At 39.3% G+C, this 22,358-nt stretch overlaps 1 protein-coding gene across 1 annotated transcript in view; it reads left to right on the forward strand.

The window, feature by feature from the left end:
* Dgkk (diacylglycerol kinase kappa) overlaps window positions 1-22,358 on the forward strand; it is a 169,058-nt gene that overhangs the window by 72,001 nt on the left and 74,699 nt on the right. The window contains exon 2 of the mRNA NM_177914.3: window positions 22,180-22,290. Within this exon, the coding sequence (NP_808582.3) occupies window positions 22,180-22,290 (111 nt within the window). The remainder of the gene's footprint in view (window positions 1-22,179; window positions 22,291-22,358) is intronic.

Below are 22,358 nucleotides of genomic sequence, written 5' to 3' on the forward strand. Positions count from 1 at the left end.
ATACATATGCAGTCTAGACACACGAACTCTGGGGGGTACTGGGTAGTTCATATTGTTGTTCCACCTATAGGGTTGCAAATCCCTTTAGCTCCTTGGGTATTTTCTCTAGCTCCTCCATTGGGGGCCCTGTGATCCATCCAATAGCTGACTGTGAGCATCCACATCTGTGTTTGCCAGGCCCCTGGCATAGTCTCACAAGAGACAGCTATATCTGGGTCCTTTCAGCAAAATCTTGCTAGTGTATGCAATGGTGTCAGCGTTTGGAGGCTGACTATGGGATGGATCCCCACTTCTTGGCAGTGTAGAGTCACATAGCCTATATAGCATTTCCTTTTTTTTTTTTTAATGATGCGTTCCAGTACTGGTGATTGAACGGAAACTCTTGAGTATTCTAGGCAGATACTATACCACTGAGATGTATAGATAGTATCATTTCAAGCCCTTTCTTTTGGTTTTCTTCTGGCTAAAGAGAAGTGTCAAGAAAAAGATTCGTCTTTCAACGCAACAAAGATTTTAAGAACCTAACATATGTCTTGTGACAAATCTAATGATGAACTTCTTTAATCATGGAATGAAGAGTGTTGGAACTCTACTATTAACTTGAAAGCAGCCTTGGAAGAGACTGCTGCAGGAACCTAAGTGCTGAGTAGGGTTATTTTCTCTTGGAGAATACTTAGATGGAGTTATCAGCAGATAACAGAAGTACTAATGCAGCATCCATATAGAGCTTCCCTGTTATATGGATGAAGGAATGGCATTACGTTGCAAGGTTTTTGTCATTCTTTCACTGTAACAACAAGAACAACAAAAGTTGTCCTGGGTTTTTCTGAATCTACTACCAAATAATACTGACAAATATGTTTTTCTACGATTGCCTTGTAATTTGACCTTACAATATAGCAAACGTGGTAGATCCAATATCTGATAAATGCTTTGATATCCAAGGGAAGAAGTGGGGGAGGAGACAAGCTGTTATGTTTATGTAGTGATAATAATACTTGCTACCAGAAAGTTATCTATGTTCCTCAGACTCCTTTCCCTAGATGATGCTCCTGGGACTAATTCTCCATTGGTAAAGGAAGTAAAGAAAGATGGAGTCCATGGAATGTTTGTGATGCCATATAGGAAGCTCATGGCAGAGCATGTCTCCAATCTTTGGAAATTATTAGACTCAGTAGCTTAAAATTAGCATGTGAGTAGCTGAGGATGTAGCTTAGTTAGTAGAGTGCTTGCTGAGCACATGAAATCCAGAGTATGAGTCACACCACTGCAGAATAATAGGTGTGGTGCTGTGCACCTGTAATCCCAGCAGCACTCTGGAAGTAGAGGCAGGAGGATTCAAACTCAGCTTCAACTATTTACCATGATCAAGGCTAGCCTGGGCTACATGAGACACTGTCTCAACACAAACCCATTAAGTGACATTTGAATTCAAGAATTTTAAAATTAGATTTATTTTAAAATGTTCATATATTTGTATTATAGTTACATACTTTATATTCTCCTCATCTCCCTCTAATCCCTCCCATGCTTCAAATTCATGGTCCCCTTTTAAAAATTATTATTTTTGCATATACACACATTTATAAATGAATTAATAAATATGTAACTAACCTTCTGAGTTCAGTTAGTGTTGACAATATACACGTGTGTGCATGTGGATAGTCTGTGGTTCTTTGGATGGGAGGAATTATCACCCCAAATGACAGAATTTCTATCTGTTATCTAGAATAGATACAATAGATGTAATAGATATAATACGTAATATAATTTCAGGTAAATATAAAATAATGTGACTGTGGCTTTTCAAACATCCTTAATGTTATTTATCCTCCTAATGTTGTTCCTCTTTGTCCCTCTGTATTTTCCTCCACAATTCAGTAAAAGCCCCTGCCCTATTTTCCTTCTTTCCTCCCACACATCATCCAGGGATATTATGGTACACAATGCTGCTTTTCAATGGCTCTATTTTCTGAGCTCAGGAGTGATATGAATGGTTATAAATGGCTGTATAGAAACAGAACTGTACGTTAGGAGAGTGTGACATGAACCCAGCTTATGTGTTACCGTACAAACAGGATCAAATTCCTGCCACAGATGACAAACAATGGGAAGCTGCCACTTACAGCCCACCAGTAGGACAAGGGCAGCAAAAGGGACAGCAATAGTCAAGTTCTCACCGCCACTCTACCCACCTGAATTAGTGCCATATGGCTACAAAACAATGACTACAACCCAAACAGCTGCTCCATGACGAGATGAGAAGCTTAGAGGATGAACACAGGCTTCTAGGACACAGCATGGCTTTACTGTCCACTTATAACAAGTGAAAGTATATGTGTCGGCTATTCTAGTCATGAGTTTTCAGAAGCAGGATGCTATTTTGCATACTTAGCCACATCCAAATCTTTGTTCAAAAAAAAAAAAGGAAAGAAAAAGAAAATAGGTGTTATGAGCAATGGACTAGAGAGGCTTTTGAGGATTGGATTTGGTACTTAGCTCATCAGGAACATAGTCTAACATGAAAAATTATAAGTCTTTCAGGAGCCTATCACAAAAGGCTAGTGAAGATATTTTCTATGATCTAAGAGAGAAAAACTATAAGGCTCAGATCTGGGTCTAAGTTAGTCCTACAGGGGGAACCTTGATTTTTCAGGGATTTTTTTTGCCTTTTTTCTCGGTGACCATTGCATTCTTTCTCAGAAGCAGCATAGTTTCTGCTCTCTGGGCATAAAATGGAAAAAGAAACAAATGATCAAAGTACCTAGTCTTAGCTCTCATCAGGGTCTGCTCGTTCCATTACTACTGCACTCTGCTTCAGCAATTTCGGTGGTTTTCACCACGGCGGCCATTCCTTCTACTGTTTGGATATTGCTGAGGAGTTTGAGTATTTGGTCACCTTGGAGAGGGCCCTTCCGAGTTTTTAGTTCTGGAGGGGGAAAAGTAGAAGATGTGGTGAAGGACAGTAGCCTTCAAACTGCTGGTAGCTCTAAGGCTTTCACTTCCTCTATCTCCTCTCTGGCCATTCTCTGGGCTACGTCCTAAGGGGTATGTGGCTCTTTTTTTTGTTTTAATGAAGCAATGTTGTAATTCTCATTCTGAAACTCGGACTTCCTGCCCAGCACCTTCAGTGTACTGGTGACCTCTATAGAGGGCAATGGACACTTCTTGACACATTAAGCTGATGTGGGTTACTCTTAGGACAGATAACAGTGATCTTGGCCTTTCTCTCCTCTGTTCTAAGATAAAAGAGCTGAAGACACACTATGTGTATAGATGCCACATAGTTCACTAGCATACCCTAACTTTTTTTCCTTTTTTTTTTATTTTTTTATTTTTTAGCAGAGTGAATACAGGGGCTGTGTTCCAACCTTCCCTTCAACAGGTCTCTGCAGTTCCCCCAGGGCAGCTAAGACAATTATTCCTAGGGAATCCTGCAGGGGGAGTTCCGGGTCAGGGAGTAGGAGCCTTTAGCTTCACCAACTTTGGTAGCCCTTGGACTGTGACTCACACAATGCACCTGATCTTCTAAGTTACTACTGTAAAGAGAAGTTAGGAATTCATCATGAGTTCCTTAGACTTAAGAAGATTTTACAGACCCCCCAAATAGACAAAGTGAATCTATTTGGAAGGTGACTCACTGTTTCTATGCACATTCACATAGATTTACTCCTTCTAGCGTGGTACTCTTCCTACCAACATGACTTAGTGTTTCTGTGTAGGAGTTTAACATTGCATTCTTTTTTTAAGTCGAATCCTGTGAGGAACATTCTCAGGAGAATTAGTACAGCAATTTGTTTGTAAAGTACATCCCACCTCCACATGTCTCTAAGCTGGTTTGCTGGTTACCCGAAAAGTGGAGAGGGCAATTCACATCGAAACACTTTAGGGGTGCTCCCAGAAAATTAAATAGCCCGATTTAAGATCAGCTATTTAGAATTTAGAAAAAAGTATTGGGGCCATCGATTTACAGAATGGTGATGAGGTGAAAGGAGACAAGGGGAATTTAGTAAAATATTTGGAAGACTCACTTTCTTAAAAAGGATATCATAATCCTTGTTACATGCCTAATTTATCTTTCAATGTTGAAGAACAACACACAAACAGCCCTTGGATTTGAGCTATCCTGACTACAGACATGATTTATTTTGGATTTAACAAAGGGTCAAAGCTCTATCTTGATCACACTAATAAGCTTCTTATAATGTTTACCTGGAAATGGACCAAGTAGACATAGTCTTTTGAGTACTTAAGTTATTTTTAGATCATTATTATGCCACTTCTTTGGAGGAGGAGGGAAGCATCATTTAAGCCCAGAAGTTTTTCAAAATTAATTATAGAAAATCTATACCTCTATCCCATCATTCTTGAGAGAATTTCCCACTGTATATCCAAGCAAGTCATTTGAACTCTCTGTCTCAAATGCAAAAGATTATTGTGAAAATACCAGGAATTAGCAGTTAAGTATTAGTACAGAGCAAGGTACAACATCAGAAAGCCAGCGGTGCTGTAGCCCAGGTTGACCCTCAAGAGTTGGCTGATATAACTGGTTAATGTGTGGTAAAACAGACTGGAATCTGGTTTTCTGTATATAAAAGCAGTTAGAATCAGTCTTCTTATGTGAGTTCCAGGTAGACTTGAAATGTTTGTGACTTTATCAGAGTAGATATGTTAAACATGTGCTTCTCAACTGCTGTAAAGAAATCCTGGTTTTCCTAGAAAAGAGATTTTCTATTTTTGAAGATTTCTGTTGTGTAACCACATTCCACTTCAAAGTGGGAATACCAAAGACTTATATAACCTTATAGTCATGTTTTCTTGTTTAGTCTGCATACAAGGCAGGATAATTTGAAGATTTATAGCTGTCTGAGCTATTTGGCTTCTCCTCACACCAGGCACGATAAATAAACAACTTAATTATATATTTTCATGAATTCCACAATAATGTATAGGATTTAATAATTATGCATAAGTTTATTAGAGCAGCAAGCTCTAGTGCTTCTAATTAGGCCAGCTAGTTTATGTACACACTTGTACATACATGCTCAGGAACATAAGTTTTACATGCATACACACATACAGAGATAAACACAGAGATACATGCGCATATGAACTCACATAAAAGCTTCAAAAGATGTCAACAAAAGAAATAACACCATGAGGAATATTTTTTCAAAAGCATCATATAAACACCATACAACATTATGCTATGAAAAAGCATAATCCATAAAAATAAAAATTAATAAAATAGACTTCTTCAAAGTATAAGGCATTTTTCTTTCCTGTGAAAGGCAGTTTAAAAATGAAAACATAAATTACAAATTAGAAGAAAAATATCTTCAAATTGCATATACAACCAAGGACTTGGATCTAGAGTCTATAAAGAACACTAAAATCTCAACAACAAAAAAACAATTTTTCCCTACCTCACCCGGGGATCCATCCCATAATCAGCCACCAAATCCAGACACTATTGCATACTCTGAACAACGTAGCAACTTTAATACACCCCAAGTGTTCAAAGCCAGTTTTGAGAAGCTATATACTGAATGGTCCATTTCTGTTACAATAGGAAATTAAGTTCTAGAGATGTTGGTAGCTATGGGTTAGGGAAGGAGGGAAGGGGCCAGAAAGAGTAAGCATGGTTATAAGCAGACAGCTTGAGGGAGTCTTGTAGTGATAAGTTTTAGTATTTTGATGTGGTAACAGTCACCCAAAACTACACACAAGGTTAAATTCTATAAACATGCACACAAACACACACACACACACACATACCCCACATATGTGTATATTCATAACACTACATGGACTCAGAAGGTTGTACTTACATATTTATTAATTCATTTATCAAGGTGGGTATGTGCAAAAATAATAATTTTTAAAAGGGGGCCATGAATTTGAGGTAGGGGTTAGAAGGAGGCGGGGGAGTATGCACACACTAATGTTCATGTAACTGGTGAAATCTAAATAAGTTAGTGGACTCTAAGGACTCTATCAATGTCAAACTCCTATTTTTGATATTACATTGTAATTATACAAAGTATATTGAGGGACAAATTGAAGGATGAGTGTTCTAAGGACCTTTTAAACACTTTAAATGTTTTTAACCCCAACAGTAACGTTTCTGGACTCTGTGTGCTTTGCTTTTCATTCAGGAAACAACTTATTTGCTTTGTATATAAAAATGAATTCCCATGTTACTCATTTTTGTGTAATTTTGTGCATAAGCAGTATTTATATAGTAATATATAAATGAAAATTAGGAGAGTTCATGACATAATTTTCACATGCAGGGGTATCAAAGAGATAATATAGGCTACTAGATTTGGTTTGGAGTTCCTTGTGTGTGTGTGTGTAATCATTGGTATGCTGTGGGAAATAGACCCTAAAGTGACTTCCAGTGATCCTAACCTCTCCATGTTTATGCCTTTGTATATCCTTTCCCCTTCAGAGTAATCTGAGACTATGTCTGTATTTTCTATTCAACAAATCATAAACTATCACTCCATTGATAATGTTGCTAGTAAGTAATCTAGAGAGACTCTACCCAGTTAATTAGCCTTGTATAAATAAACACCCATGAAAGAAGTCAAGTTGGGGAAGCCATGTAGCAAGGAACTATGGGTAGGTTGTACAATGCAAGCAGGGCTTCCAGCATGTAATTGAATCCTTGGTGCAGAAGCCATAAGAAACTGAATTCTCCTATCTACTTGAGAAGGCTTGGATGTAAATAGTGTCACAGCCTCATCACCAAGGAGACCTCAGTCATGTTGGGCATTTGATTGACAGTCTGATGAGACCCTGAAGCAGATGACTCACTCGGGCTGGACTTGTAATCTACAGAAACTGGGACATCAGAAATAAGAGTTACTTCTACGTTTGGAGTAACATGTTATTGAGAACCTATACATCAGTCCTCTGTAGAGTGGAGTCCTCCCTAGAATGGAGGCCACAATCAGTACAGACCTACTAGGACTCCTTTAATCATTTTGAGAAAGAGGACAGGTCAAAAAGAGCACCTCAACACTTTTTGGTAATCACATCTGTACTGGCTGGTTTTGTGTGTCAACTTGACACAGGCTGGAGTTATCACAGAGAAAGGAGTTTCAGTTGGGGAAGTGCCTCCATGAGATCCAGCTGTGGGGCATTTTCTCAATTAGTGATCAAGGGGGAAGGGCCCCTTGTGGGTGGTGCCATCCCTGGGTGGGTAGTCTTGGATTCTATAAGAGAGCAGGCTGAGCAAGCCAGGGGAAGCAAGCCAGCAAGGAACATCCCTCCATGGCCTCTGCATCAGCTCCTGCTTTCTGACCTGCTTGAGTTCCAGTCCTGACTTCCTTGGTGATGAACAGCAATGTGGAAAGTGTAAGCTGAATAAACCCTTTCCTCCCCAACTTGTTTCTTGGTCATGATGTTTGTGCAGGAATAGAAACCCTGACTAAGACAGCATCCTAACAAAAATGTCTTTTCTTTTTTCCATGGATGTTTAAATTGAGACCACAGTTAAATTGTAATGGAAAAGAAATAGGATGTTCAGGATGTTGTGCTTATCGGGTCTCAGTAGTAATATGACTAGTGATGATACATCTATACTTAACTTGTAAACTGCCTTTCAATGAAATCTGGTTGTGTGACCTTGAGTGACTTTGTAATCAACTAGGAAAACAGCATACAACCTCATATGTAAGTACCCCAACTTAAGCAGAGCGGCTGTTGGAAGTTGACAAATATCCACCTCACACATTAACTCTTAGGTGCTCTAAGTTGTTTATTTATGAAAAAAATTGTCTTGTGGCAGTAAAAATAATGAAGTGTTTTGTTTAAAAAGAGATTCAAAAAAGCCTCTCTGGGAGTTCCAGTAAGATAGGAATATATTACTGTACCATTGATCAATGCTATACCCATAGATCAGTGCCAAATTTCCATAACCTTATGCATAGTTCCTTGCAAGGAGATGTCAGTTTTGTCCTTAGAAGAAGGCCATTGGGGCTGTAGACAGACAGAATTTCCTTATAACCATTCTTTCTGCAATAAGCAGAGAAAGTTCATGAGCACGGACTACATCCGCCTTCTCTGTGCTAATTCTCTATATTACAATCATTGCTTTTTGCACAACTCTAGAATTAATTCACAGTTCCTTCATCTGCAGCAATGATAAAATGATGACAACTTTAAAAGAAGAAAGGAATAGGGTTAGAGAGTCCGCTCAACAGTAGAGAACTTGCCTCCCATTCTATGCCCCAGTATAGGGGAATGCCAGGGCCAGGTTGGGGAGCAGGGGGAGGGCAGAGAGTATAGGGGATTTTCGGAGAGGAGACAAGGAAAGGGGATAGCATTTAAAATGTAAATGAAGAAAATATCTAATAAAAAGCTCCCTCCAAAAAAAAAAGAAGTGAAAGAAAGCCCATTTGTAAGGAATACCTTAAGCATGTTCTTGTCCCATATTGCTGTGAGCAGGCAGATGGAATTTTGAATGTATAGCTCACTCCAGTTCTCTTAAGACTTTCAAATCTATACAAATAAAATAAGAGCATGCACTTGCCAATTCTCAATGTATATTTAGATTTCCCTGTAGCACTTGACTGATAAAGAAGAATAAGAAGAGAGTTTGCAGCCTAGGTACAAGCTCAGTGGTAGAACGCCTGCTGATCATGCACAAGGCCCTTGGTTCAACTGCAAAGAAAACAAAACAAGATTCCTGGCAAGTGGTTTAGTACAAATATATGACAGAAGCTGTTATGTAGTTGCAGGCTTCTAGGGTTGGTCCAGCCACATTACAGTTAAAACCTTCCTCTTCAAAACGTTTTCTGTGTGATAAGATAGTCCTTGTGACGTCTGCCCTTACTGCATTTAACTAGTTTTAACTTCTCAAGGTTAGACTTTAAGTCATCTCCTCCCATATAATTGGCCAGGAATCAAAATATAGCAAGCGTACAAGTTCTGCTAGGTAAATTGGTGGCGCCTCAGCCAGGGCAGGTTGTCCTAGTTCCCGAGTCTATGTTTCCCCTAGCTTATGGCTAAAGGGATACAATAGAGGAGGATGTTTTCAAATCAATCAGCCTTTCAGGTCTGTGACAATTTTCTTTTTCTTTCTTTGTACAAACATCAGAGAGCATTATATTTGAAATGTTATGTTCTAACTTTAAAAAGACACAAACCCTCATGCTCATTAACTGTTCTAATGCAGCTTTTTCAAGCCTAACATTCCTTTCAAGTTCACCTTTGTTATTTCTACCTAAATAGATGTTCTCTGGATGCTTGAGGTTCTCCTCATGCCTCTTGGTAGATAATAGTCTTGATGAAGACAACAAGCACAATGTGCTTCTGTTTCCAGTGATCTTTGTTCTTTTGCTTAAGAAAAGTAAAGAATCACAAAAAAATGCCAAAGCGCTGCAATCTCTGGTTTACTATAGAGCCGCTGGTCCTGTACTGATCAGATATAAGTTATACTCCCAAATTAGGAACAAACGCTGATAGTGCATGGAGCCACAATACACTCATGTTCTAATTCCAGCTCCAAAAGTCTTACTGTCACAATCCCAGAAAGAACAAAGAAGCACATAGTACATTTCTACTCCTTCACTCTGCAATTTCATGTTGTATCCTCATCCTTATTAGCACTGGGAGTTATTAGATTGTTTTTAACAGCCAAGAGTGGTGAGGCTTATAAGCTAGATGACGTTCTCAAGGACACACACCTAATACTTTAACAGAAGCAGAGTTTCAAATCCAGACTTATCTGAGTTCAAAACTCTCCATTTCTCTTTTAGTATTCCTAAATTTGTTTTGCCTAAATATAAGTGCCTGGATATATAAAAATACTCATGTGTCTCCTGCAACTGCAATGGCTTTTAAGAGTCAGTTGATAAGAACTAGATTCCTAGACGCTTGAATACTTTTTTCATTGTCCTCCCTGGATGTGATTTTTCCCCCACTCAATTTGACTTTACACACATTCATCACGTGTCTCCTCTGGGTAAGTTGTGGTGCTGTGGGTATTATTCCTGTCAGACATAACTCAGCTATACCCTACAGTATAATTTGCCAAGAGAATTGCATGCTGATTTTGTCTTCTGGACCTGCTACATTTTGACATAATTTGTGTCCTGGGACGAGGGACTATCCACAAAGTCTTAAATTTGGTAGGAAGGCATTTTCTGTAGTATTTGTTTTCTGTTACATTTTGGCTTCCCTTGATAAATCAAATGCCAAATTTCCTTGCAAGAAGACGGCAGCTTGGGGAAGTGCTGAAATTTGTTTAGATTGTGCTTTACTCTTGAGCATCAAACTCCATGACAAATGAGCTCCTCACACTAATCTCTTAGAGCTCCTTAAACTAGCCACTCTCTCACCCACAACCATTCTTCAGTTTTCATCAGAGAGGCATTTGGTATGGCATGCAGTGCATAGACATTCTTGTAGGCTTTGGACTCAGGCAGGCCTGAGTTCAAACTCATCACTCTTTAGAATGGTGTATGATATTAGAGAGGTGAAGTCATCACTCTGTGAGCTTCCATGACTTGCCTGTAATCTAAGGGGGATGATAGTACCTCCCAGAGCTGCTGTTTTAGCACTAATGAATACAAAGTACCTAGCAGGATATTTCCGAAAAGTTGTAGATGTCAGATGTTCATTTGGTGAGAACGTTACTCTTACATGAATAAAGAGATAAACGGGACAATAAAAGCACAGTGGAGTCTCTATTTCTCCATGCTTCAGGTTTTTTCTGTGTATTGTCATTAGTGAGTTTGTTCCAAACTGGCCTCTCCTTTGCTGCTTCTCTTCTTAAGCCTCATTTGTAAATCCTGTTCCCAATTAAAGAAGTCCTTCTCCCTCTCCTAGGACAAAATTGCCAACTGTTTATTTTGTGTGTGAGCAAGATTCAAGACCCATTGTTTTCAGATTGCAGCTGATAACAGTTCTTTTCCCATTTAGTGCCTGCTGCTTTGGCTCTAGTTACTCAAAGCAGGGAGCCGCCCACATTGATTAGGGTATAATCTAAGTGCCGAACAAAGGGTGGTATAGGGATTGTTCCTGGACCAATAGGAATCCTCTGCAACGTTGATGGAGGAGAGAAATAAACAGCTATTGTTTTCTGCAAGTCTATGTTTGCTGTCATCCCCAGGTAAACCTCCCATGTAACAGAAATGTCCTAGTTTTGTTTCTTATCTTGGGTTCTTCCTCCTATTCCAGAACTAGTAGTCTAGTTCTACTGATGTACCTCTTCCCCCTTCCTCTTTCCTACCTTAGCTTTTCTATTTTTCTGATCACCCCGACCCCCCCCCCCCTTTTTGGATAAGCTATTATGAGTCGAATAGCATAAAATCCAAATGGTAGTCAGCCTTGCTTTAAGTAAGCCTGGCCAGTGGGTATTTGATTACTGTAGTCATTGGACATTTAGGAACAGCCTTAATCTCTTAAATACAGCCTGGCTAAAGAGGAGTGGGGGTGGTTTTACAAGGTGTTTGCCCACAGGGAGATGTTTTTATAAAGTTGCAGATCTGGACACAGTGTTTCATAAAGTGTGAAAAAGGTCAAGGTCGTGAAATGGCTCCTGGGATGGGGGCAGGGTAGTCTTAGTCAAAGGACAAGCACTCCAATGTTTTTCAGTAAGATCCTTATAGGATGTTTTTGTGCATTAGGTACGTGACCAAGTTACTTTTTAAAACATTATGAGGAGTCATGCAAATCAGAGAAGAGTGTCCCGCTGGGTGCAGTATGGCATTACTTTCATTAACCAAGAGGATGTCTGCCAGTTGCCCATTTAATTACCTTCTACTTCTGACCAGCAGTGATGGCCGAGAATTATATTACAGACTGGTGAGAAAGTAGAAATCAGCATTTGATCTATGAATTGCTCATCCAAATAGTATCAAACACAGAAAGTATAAAATATGAAGATGAAGTAAAGAGAGACTTGTATCACTTGGTCGAGTGACCCTGTGACTTCTGTGAGTCACATTCATTCAAAAACAAAAGCCAATAAATAGTCTCTCTTGCCTTGATTGTCCCTTAAAATTGATTTCAGAGTCAAAGATCTTCAAGATCAGCCTATAAGACATTATAGAAATTAAATGATCACTTAATTACTTCAGCTTTTAATATTAAAAACACAGGCAACACAAAGCTAACAAGCTTTGATTTATACCAACAATTCTTCTATCAGTTGACTTCAGTTATGGTATCATTTCTAAATAGCTATTTAGACATTTTTCTTCCCCTGAGGAAGTAACTGGTCATTTGTGAGGAGTTTTAGCTTTTCTATTTATTAATCCATTAGAGAAGTTCTTTCCAAGACTCAGTGTGCCCATCTATAAAATAAAATTACCGTAACATCTCCCTTTTAGAATTGTTTTCAGGGTCAAAAGAGATAACTCATACAATATTATTAACAAAAATCCCTTTTTTCATACTAAGTGCTCAGCAAAAACTATCAATTCTTATTTCTTATTATAGCTCTGCTCCTGTAGTTGGTACTCTACGAAGCTTGAGACTGGTAGCTTGGTTTTTCCCCCCCTAGAGACTTTGCTTTTGCTACCTAGTCAGTAATTTATCTGGAATCAAGGCTCATAATAATCTTTTCTTTGACACATTGATAATCATTGCTGTCTCCTCCCTTTCCTTTCCAGGTTTAGTGATCTGTCAAACTGCTAAACTGTGTGTAATGCAATTTCTTTCATGCAGGGACAGTCTTCTTAAAGATGCAAGACTACCCACTGCTTCACTGCTTCCAGATTTGAATGGAATATACTTTCATCCATGTATATTCATCAGGCATCGTACCCCAAGATGATCTCACCTTTAAGCTGCCCTTAAACCTTCTTTTACTCTCACCCAAACTGATGAGGTAGAACAAAGCATCCACCTTATAATTCAGTCTTTATCCATTCTTCCCTCCCTCCTCACTCCTTTCTTCCCTTCCTTCCTTTTCTCCTCCTTCCATTTTAGAAGCAACACACACACACACACACACACACACACACACACACACACGCACATGCTCACCACACTAGTGAATTCACTGATAAAACCTTTCCTACACCACCATTGCTAGGAGAAGCAAGTAAATTCAAACTGGTTTAGCACTGGATTCTGTCTACCCTGTTCATAATTATTCTCAATGCCTGCCACACCTTAAGACTAAGAAACTCTTGAAATGCAAGCATCCCCTCTATATTATCTAGCCACTTTATCACAGGACAACTTGTCAGTTGAGTAGCTGCATGGGACCAGTTTAGCAATAAGGCAATCTTCCCAAGTCAGAAGTAAGCATTTACTTCCCGAGGACATGTGCTCAGATGATATGGACTTACAACCTGCACAGCTGAGAGACATTTAAAGCCATCATTGGATAAATGAGAGCCCAGAAAGAACACAAGTTGAATCGTCAGTGTTACGTTGTTTGAGAGAGTTTTAACCAGAAGAAGCACAGACTTGAAAGGCTCCTTCTTGGTCTTAGGTTGAAAGCGTATCTAAATACCTTTAAAGGCCAAAGTCTCCAGATTTAGAAGTTCCTAATTGGTCTACTATGTTGCTGCAAGGTGAAAAATGAAAATATGTGAAAAATTGGGATTGTGACATTTTAGTTACCTCACCAAAGGACTGATTTTTTTTTCTTCCATTTGTGAAATCATTCATAGAACATGATGATAATTTTTCAAGAAATTTAACTAAACTCCCTGCAAGGATTGCTGGTCCATTCCTTTTTCCTTTGAAAAGAAAAAGAAATGGACTTATGTGATCCTCAAGTTTGATCTGAAATCTAAATTGTATCTTGATTATATATATTAAATATAAATTAACACTTATATTAATATATAATAAATATAATATTATTTATATTTAATATATTTAAAATGTATAATTTACAGTTAATATAATTTATATAATATTATATAATATAATATACAATATTACATAATATATAATATGTAATATATATTATTGTATATGATATATAATTTGTCTACCCTGACAGATAATATATAATATAATCAGGGTAGACAGAATCCAGTGCTAAATCAGTTTATTATAACCAATAATATATATAATTATTACACATAATTATATATATTTATTTATATTACTACATATAATTTCCTGAGGGGCAGGCAAGTAGAGTCAAACAAATCATAATTCCCATCCCGGCTCTGATCCCCACTCAGACTGAGGACTGGTCACTTAACCTCCTTAAGTCTCAACTACTCTGTTCCTTTCTCTTTTTTTCCATTTTTTATTAGGTATTTACTTCATTTACATTTCAAATGCTATCCCGAAAGTCCCCTATACGCCCCCCCCACTCCCACTTCCTGGCCCTGGCGTTCCCCTGTAGTGAGGCATATAAAGTTTGTGTGTCCAATGGGCCTCTCTTCCCAGTGATGGCCAACTAGACCATCTTTTGATACATATGCAGCTAGAGACAAGAGCTCCAGGGTACTGGTTAGTTCATATTGTTGTTCCACCTATAGGGTTGCAGATCCCTTTAGCTCCTTGGATACTTTCTCTAGCTCCTCCATTGGGGGCCCTGTGCTCCATCCAATAGTTGACTGTGAGCATCCACTTCTGTGTTTGCTAGGCCCCGGCCTAGTCTCACAAGGGACAGCTATATCACGGTCCTTGCAACAAAGGCTTGCTAGTGTATGCCATGGTGTCATCGTTTGGAGGCTAATTATGGGATGGATCCCTGGATATGGCAGTCTCTAGATGGTCCATCCTTTCATCTCAGCTCCAAACTTTGTCTCTGTAACTCCTTCCATGGGTGTTTTATTCCCAATTCTAAGAAGGGGTGAAGTGTCAGACTCTTTCCGTAGACCTTAAGTGAAATAATGTAAGGAAAGCAAAGGGGGAAATAGGTGCTTGTCAGCTAGACTTAACTTTCTTTCTGTGGGTGGGAATGGTTGAACTAAAGCTTAGGAAAGAAATTGTCATTCCTACTGCTTCCAGTGAGAACCGTCGTGTGAGTTCCAATAGGGCCCACTGGTCTTAGGAGATATGGTTAAGATAAAAGATGCTTGCTACTGGCAACCTACAGTTAGAAAAGTTTGGGCAGAGTCCTGAGACAAGCAGGTGAGAAACTGTATCTTTGAAAGGTGGGATGATGAAGGCAAAAGCAGTTAGGAGCAGATATTGCTTTCTCATCCTGTATAAGTTTATAATACTAGAGAAGTAAATTGGTATTCCGGCCTCTGTGATCCTGGAGAACTTGAAGACCAAGATCCAAAATCCTTAGCAGGAAGCTACCTTTCAACAAAAACTTCTCTACCTCGAACCCAGTTCTCTCTCTCTCTCTCAATAACATTCTTGAGGTCAAACCATTCTTCTGCTAGTCTTCTCTCATTGGTTCCCTTAGTTGCCCTTGTGTCCTCGAACTCTGCCCATATTCCAGGAGACACTAATAATGCAGAGCAGATGCAATGGCTGTGCTTACAGGAAACCCTCTTTTACCTGAAGCAAGCTGCTAAGGAGCCCCAGTCCCACTGAAATAACTCCAGCCCAGGTTCTCCCATTAATTTACTCTTTGATTTGGCTTTATGCAGTCCCACTTACATCCTGATTTTCATCACCTCCAACAGGGTAGGAGGGGCGGCTAAAAGTACCTGTTGCTTAGCTCAGAAAGTTAAAAGGTGGTTTTGTGTTGAGAGGCCAGACTTTAAACTCTGTAGGCCAGAGCTCACATCTCAATCCTGTCACCAAACCAATGATCTGCTTGACTCTACCTGACTCGACTTACCCATAGTAAGATGGCTTATTCAAGGATGCAAGGCACTCTGCACAAACCAATCATTAACACAGTATGTCAGTCTGTAGATTCTGCTGAGCTCTCTCTTTCCAGTTGTTGCTAGACCCAAGCCAATTACCAAAAGCCAAGTCACTGCTTTCTGTACTTGTCAACCAGGGCCAAGATTGTTTACCTTCTCCCGACCCCTTAAGCAATTAGTGGTTCTTACCCTTTTTAGAAAACTCCAGTAATTAAAAAACAAAGGAGCAGGTTTGTGTGTGTGTGTGTGTGTGTGTGTGTGTGTGTGTGAGAGAGAGAGAGAGAGAGAGAGAGAGAGCCCAGACTTGTAAGCTAAGCTTTCCCTTAACATTATTTCTTTTACTGAATTTCCTGCTCCCCAGTTTTTAGTTACCCCAAAACATCTAAGTGTTTCAGCTTTAAGGTCCCAATGGATTCATTTTATGCTGCCTATCCTGGATATTCATCTTACCGATGTTCACGTGTCAGGGAATGGCACTAATACACAGAGAATTATTTAAATGTGGTCTAATGGAATAAAACCTGAAATCATTGTCAATCAATAGTAAACCATATGAAGAAACCACATTCTATCTATGCAAGAAAATGTTCTATACTTGTAAAAAGGAATAAGGATGCTATGCATACATCAAGCTTGTAAGGTCTCTGACATATATTAAACCTAGAAAGCCAAGAAACATTGCACATAGAACACTGAATTGCACCAAGAACAAGAATAGATGTGTATCATACATTTGCACATGTTTAATAAAACATCTTTGTAGTGATGTGTAAAGGACTAGTTAAAGTTCTTGCTGTTAAGAAAACTAAGTAAACATAAAACTGCCCTATTAGCCTGGATAATCCTCAGCATTTCTTCTTTAGCATAAAATGCAGTAGAAGTATATTCCCTATCGTCTCAACTAGTACGACCAACAGATCTTAGTTTGTCTCTGGCTGCCCTGAATTTAGTGCTGCAACTTCTGGACAAACCGTGGAGTACTTTTTTCTCATCCTTCTCATCCTTCCCTATTTCTCATCCTTCTGCTATAGCACTGAGCCAGCCATGGCTTTGAGATTTTAGAGTTGGTGTGACTAGAGCTATAGCCTCATCCCCAGCACCAGCAATTCATAGGGGACAAGAGACTGAGTGGCAGATATATGCTCTGCAGGGTATCCTCATCTAACTGACAAGGAAATTGAGGCTCAGAGAGGTTAAGTGATTTGCCCAAGGTCACACAGCTAGTAAGTGCTGGAGCCAGTCTGTCTGACTCCTGCCAAGACAACAAGACACTGGAGAATGTAAAGCTTTCAGAGGAACAGTGGGTCTGGCCTTTTTTAAAGCCTAAAGCACCCACCCAGAGTTGCATTTTAACTAAATCAAACAGTGTTGTTCTGAATCAACTTTGTCAGGCCAGTGTTGAGAAGCGGATTTCTTCCTATTACCTCCACCCCTCAGAGCAAAGAGAATAGATATTCTGGGTTTGGAGACCGAAGAAGCCGTATACAGAAAGCTAGTCTCTGAAGCTGGACTCATAATGAGAGTCCAGTTCTTATTCGGGGAGTGATCATCCCTCAACTCAGCCCAGCCTCCTTCGCAAGAGCAGTGCGAGCAAATAAAACAGAAGAGTAGCTAGCTACTACCAGGTACCGATGCATGTGGTGCTGTTTGCCTACTGTTTGATTGGGTGTGTACGCAATTCAATTTGGCTATGTAATAGGGGCTCATTTTACTGGGAAATGGTGAATGATTCCCCCAGAGCCTCACAAGCCACAGAAAAAGAGACACTGGCAGATATCAGAGGCTTTGGGGACTTGGGAGGAAGATAAGAAAAGGTCAAGGCCACAGCTGTGCTTGTGTTTTTCTCAATTAAGAAAAAGGCAGGAGTTAATTACCTGTAGGCAATCGGGATCCCATTGAGGTATTTCAGACGTCTTATAAATGAGGAGCAAAAGAACTGCTTTCCATTGGTATTGGCAATTCATTTATTTGTGCTGAGTCTTTGAAAGTATGAGGAAGAAAAAAAAATCCCCTGTACTTGGGTGTGAGAGTAATGGATTTAGGGGCTGGTTTATCAGGCAGGATACAAAATAAAATGAAGCAAAGTTTTCCATTAAGCTGGCCTTTTCTGTAGGAGCGCCACAATTTTAATTAACATTTTGTATGAACACTGTATATGAGCCCTTCCTACCTGAGCATTGAGTCCTGTACTTCTGGGATTTGAATGAAACTTACTGTATCTGTGGTGATTGAATTCTGAGACTATAGATGGATTAACAACCCAAACCATTCCCACTACAGCGCAGTGTGCTCTGAGCTATCTGGATTTTAGTATTACAACCGGCAGGAAAGACTGGGAGGTTAAGAAGCATCAGAGGGTGGGTGAGATGGCTTTGCAGTAAAGAGTCTAAGGACCACTTTAACCCTAGCTTCTGCCTACTTGGTACAACACAGATATTCACAACAGAAGTATGACAGATTAAATAAGGAGGATTATGGGTATGATCCATTTAATGAAATCGACGGTGTGCCTGTAAATGTGGCCACCAAGCAGATTTTACTACATAGAGTCCCAGGCCTAGGTACCTTTTAGAAGAACCTTACAGATGTGTTCTTCTGACAAAAATTTTAGCCCCAGGATGCTGCAAATCTCAAAAGTGCAAAATCGAATGCTAGTTAAGAGGAAAGCTGTCAAATTAGTTGTTGATGGTGTCTAAAGAGACACATATCTAGGAAAATCATTTAAAGAAACTGTGAGGAATTATTTTCAGCAGCAACAACAACAACAACCAAAAATAACAAAGAAACTAAGTTTATAAATTTTTGCGTGTAGGACAGATTCATGCTAGAAAATGCTACACTAGTTTGAGATCTAATTAGTTTTCAGTCACCCTTGGACTGTTATTTAAAAAAAAAAAAGCAGAACTTCCTTCATGCTCACCATGGAACACTATGTCTCTAGAATGATAAGGATGGCTAGTTGCCCCTTGGGGGAAAGCTCATTAGCTCAGTTCTACTAATGACTCTTCAGAGCTGTACACGAAACACAATCTAATTCTTAGCTATCTGTGGTCTTTGAGGACAAAGTTTAGTGGGGGGTTGGGTGGACTCAGCTTCCTTCTGTTGTATACGTATTAATTAACCAGGCATTCCCATTTTCCTTGTCGCTTCCTTCTGTTGTATACGTATTAATTAACCAGGCATTCCCATTTTCCTTGTCAGAGGGAGAAAAAACAGAGTCCAACCACCATTTTTGTAATTGCAGGTTGAGAAAAGTAGTGGAGCATGCACTAGTCTTCAGGTTTGCTGCAGAGAGAGAGCACTGAGATGTGTGGTCTGCAAAGGCCCGTGGTTCAGAAGCCCAGGGAAGTCCTCCTGGGAGCTGGCAGAGCTCACCAATTCCTAATGTTTATCTGAAGGATTTGCTGCCTTTGTTTGCTTCTTTCAGTTTCCCCAGCAGACTTTTGTTTAGTTTGATAGCAGCAGAAAAGTTGCCTTTAAGGCAGGTAGTTCACAGACTTGTAGAAATCTCTTGAAAATTTGCTTCTATCTATTCAATCTATCACACCAAGGCTACTTTTATAAATAAATAAATAAACAAATAAATAGAAAAGACTGAAAGAGCTGAAGGGGGTTGGAACTTCATAGGAAGAACAACAATATCAACCAACCAGATCCCCCAGAGCTCTCAGGGACTAAACCACCAACCAAGGAGTACACATGGAGGGACCCATGGCTCCAGCTACATATGTAGCACAGGATGGCCTTTATCTGGCATCAGCGGGAGGGGAGGCCCTTGGTCCAGTGAAGGCTTGATGCCCCAGTATAGGGGAATGCTAGGGCAGTGAGACAGGAGTGGGTGGGTGGAGGAGCACCCTCTTAGAGGCAGAGGGGAGGAGGGGTGGGATGAGGGGGTTGCAGAGGGGAGATCAGGAAGGGGAACAACATCTGAAATGTAACAAATAAAATGATTAATAAAAATAACGAAATAACAGTTTATTTAAAAGTGATGATTGGGTTCGTGTGTTACATTTCTCTAAGGGGAACAGCATTTAGAAAGCCACTTTAAGTTCTTAGCTATCCACATTTGAGTATTCATAGATGTTAAACAGTTGATATAGAGCCTGTATTTAGACAGTAAGAAATCCTTGCTGAGTTGTTATCTGTACTGTACATAAATTACATTAACATTATCTGCCTCCAACATGGTAATGTGTGTCTTACATGAGTAGACTTCTTATACATGAACTCTAAACTTACTGTAACCTCCTCAGAAGTGATAGCAGCTATAATTGAGAACTTGCAAACTCTGCCTGGCAGCTAGCCATAGCTCGAAAACTGTTTTCTTTGCCTTCAAAAGCTTTTTTCCCCACTAGCTGCTAACATTGAAAAATTGCAAAACATCATATAATAAACCAGGACTTGCCATTATGGATAAAGCTTCTACGAACATTTGTGTGCAAATTTTTGCAGAGATTTAAGTCTTCAGCATATTAGTTATATTGCAAGGACTGTGATTGCTGGATCATACATTGAGTTTGCAAGAAACTGACAAACTGTCTTTCAAATTGCCTATAGCGTTTTGCATTCCTAACAAAAATGAATGACAGTTTTTATTATAGCACATCCTTAATACCACTTGATGTTACTGGTATTTTGGATTTTAGACATTCTGGTCCTTATATAGTATATGTAGGTATAAAAATTACAAAGTTACTTTCTTGATGCTGGCTATAGGATTACAATATACATCTTAACCTATCATAATCCATTTCTGCTTTATGACTACTTACAGTGCATCCTATGAACTACTCTAGTTCTGTTAACTACAACTTTTGCTTGGGTTTGAAGAGCATAGATTTCCGTATAGCTTTTCTGTATCTCCATTCTGGTTTAGCCTTCTACAACCCCATCATTTTCCTATCCTCTACCGACTTGCTGCTTGAAGCCCCTTCATTCCCTGTATTTCCCCACTCTACTTTTATTTCCTCCCTCCTTCGCCTTAATACATCTGCTCCCAGTGGCCCATTTCCAGTTGCCAGGACAATTGGCTTTTATTAATATTTTAAGTTAACATATAGAAGTAATGGACTTCATTGTGATATCTCCATTCATATATGTCATTATACTTTATTATTATTAATTCTCCACTCCCAACATTTTTTGCTTTGTTTTTTCTATTATTGAATTGATTGTGATGCTGAGGATTGAGCATAGGGACTTGGGCGTGCGATACAAGCACTGTACTACTGAGCAATACTTACTTAGAGTCTCAAATGCAATTGGTGTAGTCAGATATTCCATCTGAAGGTGGCAGCTGCTACAGGGTTCTAGCTGAGTGTTGCTATGCAAGTACATAGGCCTACTTTTGCTAGCCATTCTGCTTTAAAAAATAAGTAAATAAAAGATACAAATCACTTCATTTTTCTGGAAACACAAGCCTTTTAAACACCATCAATTAACTTAAACTTTTAAGATGCACTAGTTAGGGTAAATAAAACACTTCATTAGCCATTTAGTAGTAAATTCTAATTTGCTATTAAAGCCATTTAATAGGAAATTAGATGACAGAGACTTTACAGTAAAAAGGAGGAGTTGATTTGGTAAACTTAAGTGCCTCACTCTTTGATCAATAAGTGTAGGTTTGGTTCCAGAGTTGTATGTGTATGAGCACTTATAGCAGTCTTTATGTTTGTTAGTTGTCTGTAACATAACCAAGTATGGCTTCCGTGGCAAAAATGATAATAAATGATAAGTGATCTCTGTATCCGGTAGGATCTGTGTGTTGAGCAATAACTGGAAAATCTTTGGCCAGACCATGTGCTAAATAAAGAAAGCAATCGGAAGGTCATTGTCTTTTGGAGTTCTTTTTATGCTTTGCTCCGTCACCAGTTCATGAATCCCCTGAAGGCCTTGATAAGGAATTTATATTTGGTTCTAAAAATATTAGGAAGCTATTGGAGGCTCGTGAGTAGTGGAGAGACATAATCCAACCTGATATTCTAAGACAATTCTCCTAAAAGAGCTGATTAGAAGGTTCTATCTCTGACCTTAGTAGTTTAGGAAAATCAGCTTCTATTGAACTTATTAGCCTTTTCCACTGCTACCCGTTCTTTCTCAGGATTGTCATTTTTCTCTTCACACATACATGCTTTTCTCTCTACCCTGACCACAAATGGAAATGTTTTCCATTGCTTTTGAGCAATATATCCTAAGAAAATCGAAGGATGTGTCATTATGAGTGTTTTATAGAAAGAAACCCAGTGCCTTTCCTGGTGGAACTAATTTCTGTGTGTTCTTGCCTGGCCTACAGGCTAGTAGTATTCATCAGCCATGTAGGAGAGATAGACTTTTCCAGATAGGTCATTTTCTCACCTGAGAGAACAAGTCAACGACCTCACTATTCATCTAACCAACCTACTGCTCTGCTTCTGTCTTTCAGAAAATACTGAAGGAAGGACCCCTGCTGAAGAACTGTAACTCCTTCAGAAGATGGAAGCTTAGATACTGTCTGGTTCAAGGGCAGAAGCTCCACTTTGCACACCATCCTTCGGTAATTATGGAACCCTTTTATCTGCAATAATGGGTGGGTGCAGAGGGGGCCACCATTAGAGAAGTTAA

The sequence above is a fragment of the Mus musculus genome, chromosome X (assembly GCF_000001635.26).
Source record: "Mus musculus strain C57BL/6J chromosome X, GRCm38.p6 C57BL/6J".
NCBI classification, from domain to species: domain Eukaryota; kingdom Metazoa; phylum Chordata; class Mammalia; order Rodentia; family Muridae; genus Mus; species Mus musculus.